General features: G+C 42.1%; 1 protein-coding gene across 6 annotated transcripts in view; it reads left to right on the top strand.

Annotated features, from left to right (window-relative positions):
• The window catches only part of sema5ba (sema domain, seven thrombospondin repeats (type 1 and type 1-like), transmembrane domain (TM) and short cytoplasmic domain, (semaphorin) 5Ba), a 188,035-nt gene that overhangs the window by 157,441 nt on the left and 15,714 nt on the right, over positions 1-14,880 (top strand). For all 6 annotated transcript variants that reach the window (XM_084361449.1, XM_084361451.1, XM_084361450.1 and 3 more), the window contains exons 13-18: positions 4,170-4,287; positions 4,720-4,904; positions 6,381-6,524; positions 7,325-7,472; positions 8,062-8,287; positions 10,428-10,640. In XM_084361449.1, the coding sequence (XP_084217575.1) occupies positions 4,170-4,287; positions 4,720-4,904; positions 6,381-6,524; positions 7,325-7,472; positions 8,062-8,287; positions 10,428-10,640 (1,034 nt within the window). The remainder of the gene's footprint in view (positions 1-4,169; positions 4,288-4,719; positions 4,905-6,380; positions 6,525-7,324; positions 7,473-8,061; positions 8,288-10,427; positions 10,641-14,880) is intronic.

Genomic DNA, 14,880 nt, shown 5'->3' with positions numbered 1-14,880 from the left:
CGTCTTACTCCACAATTACTATACACGTTTCTATAAACTGATCAATGTACAAGTTGTAAAGTTAGAGTTAGAATAGTTTGTATCTAAAGTGGGCCTGTGAAGACAGACTAGTGAGTAGATGAGTCTCTGTGTTCACTGTGATGACGTTTAATGTCCCCGACAACCTCTGTAGTCTCATTTACACACTTGTTAGCAACCGCCGCTTTTAACACACAGAAGAATTTATTTTATGTCGTAGAGCAAAACATGTGTACATATCATTAGCCTGTGGTAACCCCACACTTTATTTCAGACAATTAACTGAAAACACATTCAACAAACTCACAGACTTTGAGACGATGGGAACAGGATGTGGAAAAATGCAAACTGCAGGTCTAAGGACTTGTTACCACACCACTCTATTTAAGGTATCCGACCTCATTAACCTCTGTTGTTTCTGGTCTGCTCAGTTGAGCTGTAATCTTCTTTTCTCATGTGGTAACAAGAGTTTTTCTTAAATTAATACCAACAGAGTGAATCCAGGACTAAATGTGTCTTTCCATGAGGTCAGACGCCTCCCAGCCTGCCTCTCAGCACAGAGATGATTAGGCCTCAAATCTCTCACACCTCTCCCTTTCATATAACATTATTTATTCCATCCTTGAAACACACACTCATTAATTGCTCCGCTTAGCTGATCTCTGCAATGTGTGTGTGTGTGTGTGTGTGTGTGTGTGTGTGTGTGTGTGTGTGTGTGTGTGTGTGTGTGTGTGTGTTGAAGGTGAGTGCGTTGGTAATCACAAAGTAAAATGAGGAGCCACGATGACGAAGCAAGGCCACTCATCAAACCGTCTCGGATACAATATCGCCGACCTTGATCCAAAATGGCAGCGCTCCTCCCTCCGCCCTTTCAAATGAACTATCAGGTTCACTGAACTGTGAATTTGTGGCCGACCTCATTATGATTATTGTTTCATCTGTATTGGAGATTGCATCCTGCGTCGCTGTAATAGACTCACTTAATTAAAGTAACACACAAGAAGGTTATCGGTGAATGGGTGTCGCCCATGAAAGTAGTCTGCCACAGATCACCCAACATGGCCTCTCTCTCGCTCTCTCTCTGTCTCCCTCTCTCTCTCTCTCTCTCTCTCTCTCTCTCCTCTGCCCTCCTATGCTCGTTCGCTCTCTCTCTGTGGGGTCACCTCTGATGTGCTGGCTCCGCAGTAATGTCTTTATTGGATCTAAGCCGACCCCGGGTTCACCACCGAGCCCCAGACCTGGCACAGAGAGCTGTATCAACACTTGGAGATTCCTCACCCTCCAGGCTAAAACACTACAGGGCTCTTCAAATAAACCACGAAGGTCTGTGCCAGGAGAAAAAAAAACCACAACAACAACAAGAGTCTCTCCTTTCAGCTGAATGGAGCGCAAGGAGGAAGGGAACCTGCAGCGCTGTGAGAGGGAGGACAATTGAAGACAGAGACAGAGAGACAAAAGAGGGATATGAAGGAGAGGAAGGGAGGCAGAAAGCGAAGGGGAGTCTTTGAGAGAGCGCGGATATTCAGTCGATGCCTTTATCCAGCGTTCCTGAGGCATCCAGATCAGCTCTGCCGGCTTAGCCTCGTCATTAACAGCTTTAGATTTAATTAGCCATCATTAAGCCTCTGTTTTACTGGAGGAGCTTACAAATATTTAATCACTGTTTGGGTGATGTAGCGTGTTAGTGCTGTTTGTGTGAGAGCTGAGGGAAAACACCCAAAGTCTGATTTTGTCGCCTTTCAGGTCTTTGTAATGAATGTGCAGTACAGCAGGTCTGAGGCCGGTGTATTAGATGTGGCTCAGTCTCTGTGGTGCCCTCATGTTTTACGAGGTACGAGGTAATGTATTATGTATTGTATGTATGTATTCATGCTACACAAACATATATACAGTTATTTATATAGAAATATACATAAACACAAAGTGTATCTTTTGGATCTGCGTCAGGGTGATGATAATGTGGACCATCTTCATATCAAAAGTCTGATATCAGGGAAACACTGTCCATCAACTTTGACTGTGTTTGAGCACCAAGCATCGATGAGTCCACCTCTCCTAGTCCAGCTGTGGTCCTGTAGTCCTGTGACCAGACATTAGCCAGGAGCAGCCTTAAACCAAACTGGATTAGCATCGTGGCTCTTATTCTGACTCTCTTCCTCCCTGGGGCGGAAGCTATAATAGCAATATCTAATATTAATAGTAGTAACTGTCTTTACTTTTCTAGCTTAGTTTTTCACTGTTTTATACTTTATTTTACATGTCTCTATTTCTGTTTCTTTAAACAGAAGCTTAACACTAAATCCACATTTTTTAAGTTAGTAAAATGCACCGATCGTCCGCAGGATTTAAAGGACTAACAGATGAGGTAAATGACATTGATCATCTCGTTACAATGCAATTTTCTGCCGGGAAAACCTTGGGTCATGTGGCACTTGACACGCACCACCCACCCCAACACCACTGCAAGCCAAATAAACCTCTAATGGCAACAACATTCCCCGATAGCAGTGGCAACCTGCCTTGCCACATACAAAAATGTGTCACGAATGGCCTGAGGACACTTTATCCAATAGGAGCATCCAGAGCGTCCAGACTGTGACGCATCTGTAGAGAACAGAGATTCTTCTCACATTTCGAACCACCTGGATTTGATGTGTTTTTTGCTGTCCAGATTCCTGAAATCAGTCTTGATACAATCTGGATATGACAAAAAATGGACTTGAGTCAAAGGGCTCCAAACAGCAAGCTGGCCTCCAAACTTAAATTCAGATCCCAATCTGAGCGAGGATCCGTGGCACATGTCAGAACAAGTATGATCCCTGGATCATCATTCCATGGATGCGGAGATCTGGGTATATGTACAGTCACGTATATGTACATGGTTTATTCATGTGTTTGTCTCCTCCAGTCTTGTTCATTGTAATTCTCTTTAAGTGCCATATAATAGGCAACTGGACGTGTCTCAGTTTCTTGAAGACGTTTCACCTCTCATCCAAGAGGCTTCTTCAGTTCTAACTAACTGGAGGGGAGATGCAGGCTCTTAAACTCTGTGTGGGAGTGTCCTTACAGAGTTGTTAGGGCCACTTGTGGGTCGTTGACTTAACCGGCCTTCGTGTGGGTTGCTGGGGCTAGGTGAGCCCAGGTGTGAATGCTTGTTAAGCTGTCTGTGGAGAGGACTCAGTACAGCATTGTAGGTGGGTGATAAGTAATGTCGTAGGCCACCTCCTCTGTTCAAAGACGGTCGTTCCAGTTTGACATAGATGGAATCTTTTACTCCTCTTTCAAACCATCTGTCTTCTCTGGACAAGATGTTCACATTGTTGTCCTCACAGGAATGATTTGTCTCCTTCAGATGTAAGTGGACAGCAGAGTTTTGACCTGAGGTGTTGGCCCTCCTGTGTTGTGCCATTCGTTAATGGAAAGGTTGTTTTGCATTGTACAGCTCCATGTAACTCTGGTTTTGAAAGGTGATTTATAAATTAAAGGGGTACTCTGTAGTCTTGGAGAAAACTCTGAATTTTAATATTATACAATATTAATGAGGTAATAATACATGTGAATATAGTGAATAGTGAATAAACAATCAGTTCTCAGAGGAAAATAAGAAGAACACTAAGATCCCAGAACACTGTTTGAAGCTAGAAAGGTGGCAGGGTCACAGTATGAAACTGTGTTGTCCTTTCAGGTCAGTTTGTTTATTCAGTTTATTCAGTCATGAAAACAAAGAGAGTTTGTTTAGGCAGAAAATAATCAGCCAATGAAGATCTTTCTTTGCTCCTCTTATTACGTTTTATTCTGCTTTGCTTATCTTTACTTATCATTTGATTCTGATTGCAGCGACAGTTCTTTGCCTTTCTCTGGAGAAAATGTTTAAATTTGATGTTTAGAATCTGTGGAAAATTGATCATGTTCAGTCAAAGACATGAGGCGTGTTTAAAACTGGGTGTAAAGTTGCCCTTTCAACATACTTGTTTGTTAATTGATTTATTTGATATTTTTGAGTGATTATATTCCATCTCTCCAGGGTAGACTGATGTAAAACTGACTGCCTTTCTAACTCTGCTACATTTGAACAATTACACTACTCACTGTGCTGACAACGCTGTCCTCCCCCCTCCTCCCCTCTCTCTCTCTATCTCTGTCCCCTGCAGGCTGTGCTTGGAGGCGAGGGACCCCTACTGCGGCTGGGACTTCAGGCAGCGCAGATGCACCACACTAGAGGACAGCTCCAACATGAGCCAGTGGAAGCAGAACATCACCGTTTGTCCGGTAAGAATAACGTCATTGCAGCATTTACCGTGAGAAAGGTGTCACATCTGTCCTCGGGGGGCACATTACTCTCCGGCGCCCTGTTGAGGTCATCTCACATATGTCACAGCAGCTGGTGTCATCCATGACTAACGACTTCATGTATGTGTTGTACAAGACAGGACATGATTTAGGACTGGCAAAGGAAGAACACTAGGTGAATTGGACTGAGATGAAATGGATAAGATTATACTGACATCAACTGGACTGAAATTGTCTGAAATGAAGTGAATTGCAGTAAATGTATTCCCTCTATAATCCTCTGGAAACATTTACTTTCTTTCTTAGAAGTAAGTCCTGCACTCTGTACCTACTTCTTCTCCACGCTGAGCTGTTGGATGGTTTAATAACCGTCTCATCTCACTCTCGTCACGGCTGGTGTTTGTTTTCCAGCTGCGGAACCAAACAACCAATGGGGGCTTCGGACCCTGGGCGCCTTGGCAACCCTGCAACAACGATGATGGTGTGGATGGCATGAGCTCCTGTTTGTGCCGCTCCAGGTCTTGTGACAGCCCCACCCCTCGATGCGGAGGCAAGAACTGTGAGGGCCCCACCATCGAAGTCTCCAACTGCTCCAGGTAGGGAAAAGACTGACAACCACCACCACACAATCTTCATAATAACATTTCTTTTTCCATATTTAACTCAATAAAGGTTTCCTAATAACTATAACTACTGGTGCAGTAATTGAAAGGATGTTTTCATTCAATAGAGAAAACGCAAGAAAGTAATCACTGTATGAGCTGACGAGGAGGAGGGACTGAATGGTATCGACCCAGAGGTCCACATCAAGGCAGTATCTAAATCTGCCTATTAAAATGAAAACAAGAACTTATAGTATTATGTCCAGACGAGATTCAGAGAAGCTCCTCAATTCCTTCGTCTCCAGCAATGTGCAACAGTCTCTCTCCGGTCTTCTGAAGCTGGTAATTAGAAAAGCTGCAGCACACTGAGAAATGCCCGGGAGAACCAGGAGAACAGAGAACATTCAGTCTTCCCCTTAAATCTTTATAGAACAGATTCTAAACTGCTCTTGCTACTCTATAAATTACTTAAGATGACTCGTGGCAAATTACATTTCTGATATGCTTGAAGAATAGAAGCCCAGTAGGTCCCTGAGATCTTTAGGAAGCGCTCTGTCTGTAGTTCCTCGGGTCAGAACTAAAAGATGGTGGCGCTTTTAGTGACGATGCAGATTTTTTTTTTTCTCTGCTGCATTTTTCCTCTATATCTTACTGTCCTGTAACTGTATTCCTTGTCTGTTAATTTCTCATTTCAATTTTCTCTGACTGTTGCTTATGTAGAACACTTCTCTGTGTTTAAAATGTGCGTTAATGAATGTACTTTGCCTAAAGCAGAGCAGAAGCTGTGGCCCAGCACACTGGACATTGTCAAGTTTAAATTATTACAACGCTATGATTGAGCACATTAAACCTGTCATTCTGCAAATGAGTCTGGTCCAGGATCAGGAGAACTCTAACATCTTTTCTTAAACTCTGCTATTGTAGCAGCAATGTCCTGATTGACTTTGAAGCGTCCACCGCAGGGCACAATTTACACGCTGACAGAATGAGACAAAGATCATGAACGTGAGGAATCTTGTTAGAAAATGTAGGTGACATCCAGGTTCTCCTTGTGACACCTCTCAGCGCCTCTGTCTGCAGGGGAATTGGCCAATCAGTGTTACAGAGAGCAGAGCAGAGACAAAGAGCTCAGCCACCTCCATCCCACTGGATAGCTGTGCCAGATTTAATCCTTGGTGTCGAAATTGAATTGTGCTTTTGCAGAAAGTGGCAATTAAATCATGAGAAGTGCTACCCAGGAACAAAGCACTTAAGCAAATTGAATGAATGTCTCCCAGTCAGAATGAGCTCCCTGCTTGTTTCTGTTTCTGGAAGCTCAGAATCACAGTAAAATTCAGACAGCGCCAAAAAGCAGTTTATTTTTCCCCCCCTGTGATAGAATAACACTAAAAGCATGGTGAATAATTATGCAGGTAATGGAAGCATTGTGAAACAGGTTGCTAATACTTTCTCCTGTGTCTGTTGCCATAGAAATGGAGGCTGGACGCCTTGGTCGTCATGGGGACAGTGCAGCACAACCTGCGGTACGGGCTTCGAGCTGCGCCAGCGTTCTTGTAACAACCCGTCACCCAGACATGGCGGCCGTGTATGTGTGGGGCCGAGCAGAGATGAGAGGTGAGAGGAACCAGACGTGTCAGTCGGGTCGCTGCAGTGATCAAGTCTTCTCCCAGTCAAATGCTAAACTCAGGCTTATTATATCATGACAGACATATTCAACCTAGCGATGCTATGATACGATGCAGTTGATACCAGAGCTGTCTTTTATTTCTTTGTGAGTTTAGATTTTAAATAACAAAATCAGTTGGTTATCATTGCCTTCATTTAAGTGTTAACATATAAGCCATTTAAGTGTTTTATCATCTGACACCACTATCAGGTGTCAGGACAAGCGGGTTTAGGCAAGTAGAACTACTTGGTCGATATTGGGAAAAGGTTGTAGCCATCAAGAAATGATCACTGACTGTTAGGAAGAGACGAGCTGCAAGCTCAGTCAATCATCCACTACGCTCCCTTACGTTCAGCATTATGTCGCGCTACTTCTGCCTTTGTTCCTTAGAGACAGCAGTCATTGTGTGCATGACAATGGGCAAGTGCATGTAAGGAAGAAATAAGATTACTCTCTGAAGTGCACAAATGACCAGTAATGTTTTTGTTCTGATGAGGGATGTTAGTTTTTATTGTTTTGTGCTTTCTGACCAGATCAAAACTTGACACTTGAAACACTTCAGTTTTTGCTTTCAGTCTCAAATCAAGTCTCAAGTAGGTCAACTGTAAGTCAAGTCTCGATCCATAATTTTTATGATTCAAGTCAGACCCTTGTCCCGATCTCAAATCTACAGCTCTCGCTACGTCTGTATTTTTGTTCCAATCAGTCCTCTTAAAATCCTGCTATTTCCCTGCTGCCATCTCCACAGGTTCTGTAACGAAGGAGTGTCCTGTCCCCAGCCAATCTTCTGGTCCCCGTGGGGCTCCTGGACAAAGTGCAGCACTGAGTGCGGGGGAGGCGTCCATTCCAGGGTCCGCACCTGTGAGAATGGCAACAGCTGCCCAGGATGTGCACTGGTAGGAAGTACAAAGATAAACACACAAAGACAAAGAAGAACATCTGTCAGCCTCCCTCTGTGACAAAGCTCGTAGGCTTGTAAGCAGACATTTAGTAGTTTAAGGAGAAAGAAAATAGTTCTGTTTCTTTCAGAGACACACTTTTGCTGTAGCTGTGTCAAAAAATAATAATTTATATGCATTTAACTTTAACTGTGTGTTTCTGCACAGCAACACTTGTGAGGGCAAAATCATTCTAGAGGTGAGCAGGTGAAGATGACAGCAGAGATAAATACAGACATGTTTTTGATCTTTTCTCCTGACCTTGAACAGCTCAGCTGTCAGAGTCGGTATACTGACAGTATGTTTCCAAAAAATGTCTGTTAAATGTCGGTGTCTCTGGGGACCATCTGGAGCTCATTTCTTAACAGAAAGACCAATATTTCAGTTGCTCAATACCCATAGTACCTCCAGTTGTGCTTTATACAGAAACAGTATCAGTCAGTGATTACCATAAAAGTTTCTCATTTTAACATCTTAAAAAATTGAATTGAGAGTTTGGTTTTGTATATTCAAACTTCCCCCTGACTTTTGCCACCTTCTCATCCAGGAGTACAAGGCGTGTAACCTGGAGGCATGTCCAGAGGTGAAGAGGAACACACCTTGGACCCCCTGGATGCCCGTCAATGTGACTCAGGGCGGAGCTCGTCAGGAGCAGAGGATGCGCTACATGTGCCGGGCTCACCTGTCTGATCCCCACGAGCTGCAGATCGGACGCAGGAAGGTGGAGACGCGCTACTGTCCCAACGATGGTACAGCAGCCTGCGAGACAGACAGTAAGTTCAGATGTGGTCTGATCTCTGGATGTGGGTAAATAAAAGAAATTCAACGTTTTAAGTAGAATTTACATCTATGATATCTAAGAAGTTGTACTGCTCAGTTTTAATCTGAAGCAGATTCTCCTGAAGCTAAACAGCTCACTTTGGTTGAGTCATTGACCTGAGTCGAATCCTAGAGCTTCTCTGTGGACAAGTAGGACTATGACAGCAGCAAAACTGACACATTAAACAGGAACCCATTCAGTGGTGAGAGAGTAACAACAGAAAGTGATGTTTATACCTACTGCCCTTACCTCACATCTTAACAACATTAATTCATTAATTGCTATCAGATACCCGACCCCTTGTCCTCGACTGCTTAAAGGGGAATTCTGGTATTTTTGAATTCCAGTAGATCACCCCCCTCCTAACACAGCTGCAATGTAATCCTTACATCTGCAACTGTCAACGTTACATCCACTGAAAGTGCTTGCTTTTGTGTCTGATAACATTTTAGAAATGATTATTATGGAGATGCACCTCTTTGATAAATAATAAGATCTTTTTTGTAACCAGAAGGTCTCGCTCTGAAATTTCGCAAGGTGAGCGGTTACCATTGTTGCCTCATGTAGATTCTCAAAATCATTTAAGTAATCAGCCAGTCTAACTCCAAACGGACGTAACTTTGATGGTCATAGTTACCCAACTTACGTTGCATCTACTGCAGCTGAGGCGATCGACTTACTGATTCTAAAGCTTAAGGAAGGAATGAATCATTTACATATCTAAACATGTAAATATAGGGCCCAGGTTCAAAACTACTGGAATTTCCATTTAAAGGGACCTCAACCAACAAATCTTTGGAAGTCACACATACACACCCATGGGTCCTTTTTTTCACCTGATACTCCTTTGTACTCTTTACGTTCTCTCTGCACTGGTTATCCAATTGTTCCTACAGGACCAAGCTCTCCTCCTTTGGAATAAGCCCCCACTGTGAGTTTGGCAGGTGGGCACTAACATTATCAAATGGAGGCTGAAAGCCTGTGTTTCTGTGTAATATGATCCCTCCTAGTGTCAGTGGCTGGGTAAACCTTCCAAAGACTACCTGACAATGAGTAACCTTCACTTGTTAACATAAACTGAACTTAATTTAATTGTCTCTACTTTTATGATTCTGTTTGTGTGTGTGTGTGTGTGTGTGTGTGTGTGTGTGTGTGTGTGTGTGTGTGTGTGTGTGTGTCTGTGTGTGTGAGTGGCCTAGGTGTGTGTCTGATGTTTTCATTTATTCTGTAATCCATGCAGAGACTCCCCAGGGTGATGCTGCACTGCAAATAAACAGACATTACGTTAAAGTGAAAATGTTTCTTGATGACTGATTGTCAGTTCAAGTCTAACGTTCCACCTTCGCGACGCGGCTGCTGAATGAATATATATGTGACTAAATAGGGAAAGCCAGAAATCTTTGTGGATTTTTGGAGTTTTAATTGGAAATCGATAGAAAAGGAAATGTGCAGAGAAGGAAAAGATTAGTCCGAGGAGATTTCTTTAGTGTATGTGTGGAGAAATGTCAATAGGATAATAATCTGTTATCTGTATCTACACAGAGACATATATAGTTACCTCACACAGATATTCTCCCGCCTGCATGAACAGGAGGCATCAGTGTGTGAAGATTTCTTCCAGTGAGAGCCTGACATGGTGAACGGGCCCCCTGTTAGACCTGTTAGCTCCCCTACATGCTGTTAGTGACGGGGTCACAGTCCAGCACTCCCACATACACACCGGCACACAGAGAGCTACACAGGGTCACAGTCCGCTACTCCCCACCAGTGGCTTTTTCATGCCCCCCTCTCCTGAATCGATTACCCGTCTCCCCCTGTCAGCCTCCTGGGGGGGCTGCATCGACTCTGACAAACAGATGAAACAGCGACAGCAGGGAACTGTGGGATGCACAGGAGACACAGATAGAGTTTGAGAGAAGGACAAGCAGAGAAATATGCCTGCTGGCAAAGTCGTATCTACTGTGTGACTTACACTCAAAGAATCTGCATGCTTCACATTAAATCCTTTAGACTCTCTGACAGCACTGCATATATTTTGGTGACTTTCATCTCAAACTGAACTGTATTTTACCTGGTCTTTCTTCTTTCTGTAGCCCTTGTCGAGGAGCTCCTGAAGACACCAGTGGTGAGAGTAGCGGGTGCCGGCTGGTCGTCATGGGAGACCTGGTCGAGCTGCTCGCAGAGTTGTGCCAAAGGCTACCGCACCCGCCGGCGAACGTGCGCCGGACCAGAAGGAAAGAGTGCCCCCGTTGCATGCCGCGGCTCGCCTGTGGAGTACCAGGACTGTAATGTCCAGTCGTGTCCTGGTGAGTGAAGTCATGATGACTAAGGGCTCATTATTTTATCATCAACTGCTTTTTATTTAGTTTTTCCACTGTTATGCAAACATTTCAACACAAAAAGTGGTACAAGACTGAAAACATTGGACATCTAACATTCAGCACATACAGTGCTCTATCATATATATACATGATTATACCAGTTGTGCACACTTTATTAAAGGTATAATGGGTATAATAGGGTTATTTGTAAAGTAATGTGTTCTATTATACATAATATGGGATATTGGGGCACAAAGAACACAATGATTCTGGTGTTTTTCCATTAGAGAACAGACTGGAGCTTCTTAATGTGACAGGTCTGAGACCCAGGGCGTCAGTTTATGGAGGTTGGCTGCACATTCATAGTACATATACTCTGGCAAAGCCGATCCTCCCTCCTGTTTCTGCCTTCACAGACAGTTCTTTCTTGCTCTTGGTTTTTATACCCAGTAAAGGTGGGTGTACACTTGTTCAGATTTTGGGCTTATCAAATGCTCTTTCAAGTTACTGTTACACTGATCTATGTTTTACACTCGTGCCTAAATACGGTATGTAAAAGTATCAAGGCTTAGTGGAAATGGGTGAGACTGGAATGACATTTGACTTGCTTTTTCATTATCAGAAAGAGATGGCACTTTGTTAAATTGATTTTTCATCCCAAAAAGCTCTAAAAGTCAGATCATTATAAAAGCAAACCAGTATGGAGGAATTTAGCTTTAACAGGAAAAGGAGAAGATCATCTGCATAGAGTTAAAGTATGTACAGTATATACGTTATGTATGTAACTAAACTAACAGTATATTTTAGCATAATTATGAGGGGTTCAATTACCAAATCAAAGCTCTGTGGGGACAGAGGGCACCCCTGAGTTGTCACCGGACAAAAAAATGAAAATATTTTGAAATTCTGTTATTTGTTCGTACGAATGCTTGAGGAGTACAAAATTACAATCCAGGAACAAAATGTGGGGCCAAAGACAAGCCTCTAAAATACTGTGAATAGATAGGAATATTCAGTCCTATCAAATGCTTTGTGGGCATCCAAAGCTATTAAATTCTCTGGATTAATGTTATCGCTGGGTGAATAAATCATATTAAATAAGAGACAGAGTTGGCTGAATAGCTGTCTTCCAGCAATAAAACAGCTCTGGTCCGGATGTAATATCTTGCATAGTTTTAATTCTGTCCATTCATGCTGTGATACATATTGATTTCCTTTTAGTATCACTCATTTTGTTCTCACATAAGCTTTTAAATTTGATGTAGCCTATCTCCAGGGATTTATTTGTTCCAAGCAAAGGTCAATTTGTGCATTTATGAACCTGATAAAAATCATCATCTGCCAGAGGCTTTGGATTAAGGCACCACGTACGCCTGGGGAAAATGTTTGCTGCAGAGCGGACCTTCAATAATGCCGGACTGGTCCAATATGACTATACTATAATACTGCACTTGTGTTATTAGAGGAAGCAATTTACTATCTAGTAGAAAATAATCAATTCAGGACTACATTTCATGTTCTAGGGAGTCCAGGCAAAACTGTTTGGATGTTGTGTGTTTGAATCTCCAGGGGACAATTACTTCATGCCTGGAGAAATGGGTTAAAGCATTGTGCAGATTTATTTGATGCAGTGGCCACAGGGCTGGAGCCATCCAAAGTGCACATTTTCCTCTTACATTAAATCATGTGTATCTAAATTAAGTAGGAGTGAAATACTATCACCAGCTCATTATTTGGAAAAATAACACAAATCAGATCAAATTAGTCAAATCAAACCTTTTTAACAAGAAAACAAATAAAACAGGTAGGATTCTATTCAGAATACAAAAATCTGAAAAAAGCCATCTGGACAATCTCTAGTTTCACCATTCATTTTTCCTTTCAGTTATTTTCATGGACTGCACCATCAACACTTTTTTCACTATTGTGGCTTCACTTTCTATTATGTGAAGTATAGTCGGTGCTGTGCTTGATGCAGGATGACCTTGTTTACTGTAAACTTTGATAAATAATTGGGTCTTCTGATATGGCCGCATAAATCTCAGTCGGCTGGGGTGTTAAAATCTCACACATAACAGATTGTTTGCATAATTTTTTTTAATTTCATTTCAACAATAGATGATGATTGCTGTGATATACTGTAATGTAGCCAGAATATGTATATCAAACACTTGTTTAAAATCACTAAAATAAAGACTTGCTCCAAATAAGGCTTTCTTAGATCAAAAGCATTAATCTGGATTTGAATAATCAGTCTGCAGAGAACTTATTTGACTTAATTTATTAGACTTAAATGAGTTTGAAGATATGAACATTTCAAGTGCTGTTTTTTTACCATCAAGTTGTTCCAACGATCTCGCCAAAACAACTTGAATGAAGTTATAAACAATTCAATCAGGTGCAGATGAAGACAGTCTTGGCTTTTTTCTAACTTCTTCAGTATATTATGGGTTCATAAAGAAAAGACACGCACACTGAGAGACAGAAATGGAGACAGGGAGTGATGGAGATGGTGGTAGTAAAATACTGCTGAGCAGATCATTAACTTCATTAGCTAATGGTAACCAACAGCTGCAGCAGTGCAGAGACTCCTCGGACAAATTAAGTTATCTATTTAAAACTCCTCATCAGACCAGAATCAGTTGACCCAGAACTCTGCTGGCTACAGACTAACAGGCCATTCTTATTAAACCAGACTCAGTACAGGTACACACACACACACACACACACACACACACACACACACACACACACACACACACACACACACAAACACACACACACACACACACACACACACACACACACACACACACAATGGCCGGCATTAGAAAAATGTCCTCTTTCCTCTTAAGAGCTTGACTCAAATATTCATGACTCGTACTGTATGAATGAATGAATTATGATTGGTTGGTGAAAGCTGATCAGATTCCTGTGGTGTAATTTAAATGTCAGTTGCCGGTATTCAGATGACAACCTTAGCGATTAGCTTAGCAACTGAAGCTCCTGTAACCTGAGGAGACCCAGAGAAGGCGACCTTGGTTACCTCCCACTGGGAGGTAGCCAATCAGGAAGCCTTTTGCCATGAGTGTCACGGGCACAACTGGTCTCACTACGCCTGTCCTGAGGAGAAAGACAGGGGAGGACAAGGCCACTGACAAAAGAGAGAATGATTGCAAAATAGTAATTGATGATGAGATAAGGGGAAAAGGATGGAGGCAATATAGCTTGCAGAGGTGACTGAAATGAATAGTAAAGACAGGGTGTCATTGAGTCAGGTGGTGAATCACAGTTAAAGTATGAGCTTTATTATAAGAACTTCTGATTTGAAAAACAGCTCTTCAGCTCAAGCTCCACATGACATCAGATGAACAGATCTGTTCCTGCAGACCATAGGACACATTCATCTTTTAGAAGCTTTTGAAATAATTATTAGTTCAGTTTTCATCTTTGCATGTTTTTAAATCAATCTCTATAGCACAGGACTGAGTCTTTATGTACAGTAAGTTCAAGTCACCTCTCAAGTCAATTGAGACAAGTCCAAGTCCAACGTGAAATATAATCAAAGCCAGTCTCAAGTCAACTTTCAAGTCTTCATTGCTAAACTGCAAGTGAGTTACAAGTCCTCAGGTGTGACAATTAAAAGGATTTGAACATCAGCTTGACAGAGTTGTTTTAAAATGTTTTGAAGCAAGTCCAAGTCAAGATTCAAGTCAGTCCGAGACAAGTCTCAAGTCAGTCGAGATAAGTCTCAAGTCATTCCAAGACAGGTTCAAGTCAAGTCTCAAGACAAGTCTTAAGTCAGTCCAAGCTAGGTTTCAACTCAGTCCAAGACAAATGCAAGTTATTCTCAAGTCATAAAGTCAAGTCTTAAGTCCTTCCAACTCAAGTCACTTAGGTCCAAGCCAAATGCAAGTATCAAGTCAGTGCAACACAAGTCTAAGTCAAGTCTCATGTCAGTCCATGTCAAGATCTTTTCAGTAAAAGTTAAGTAAACATGCTATTCTTCCAGAGTTTTTGGTGTTCAGGTGATTCAAGTCAAAGTGTCAGATCTTCAGCTTTGGCAATAAATGTGGTTTATTCAATTCAAATGAAGTTTTTGGAGAATGCTATATATTTGTGAACATAAATGAACACAGCAAGTCAGCCAGTAAGAGAGTTATAGAAGCAGTGTCAGTCACGCAGTAGGCGGGTCGTTTAGTAGTTCAGTGAGTCAGACACTCAG

Source organism: Pagrus pagrus (assembly GCF_965226575.1).
Source record: "Pagrus pagrus genome assembly, chromosome: 9".
In the NCBI taxonomy this organism is placed as follows: Eukaryota; Metazoa; Chordata; class Actinopteri; order Spariformes; family Sparidae; genus Pagrus; species Pagrus pagrus.
The sequence above is the reverse complement of the archived record's forward strand: the minus strand, read 5'-3'. Positions and strand labels throughout refer to the sequence as shown.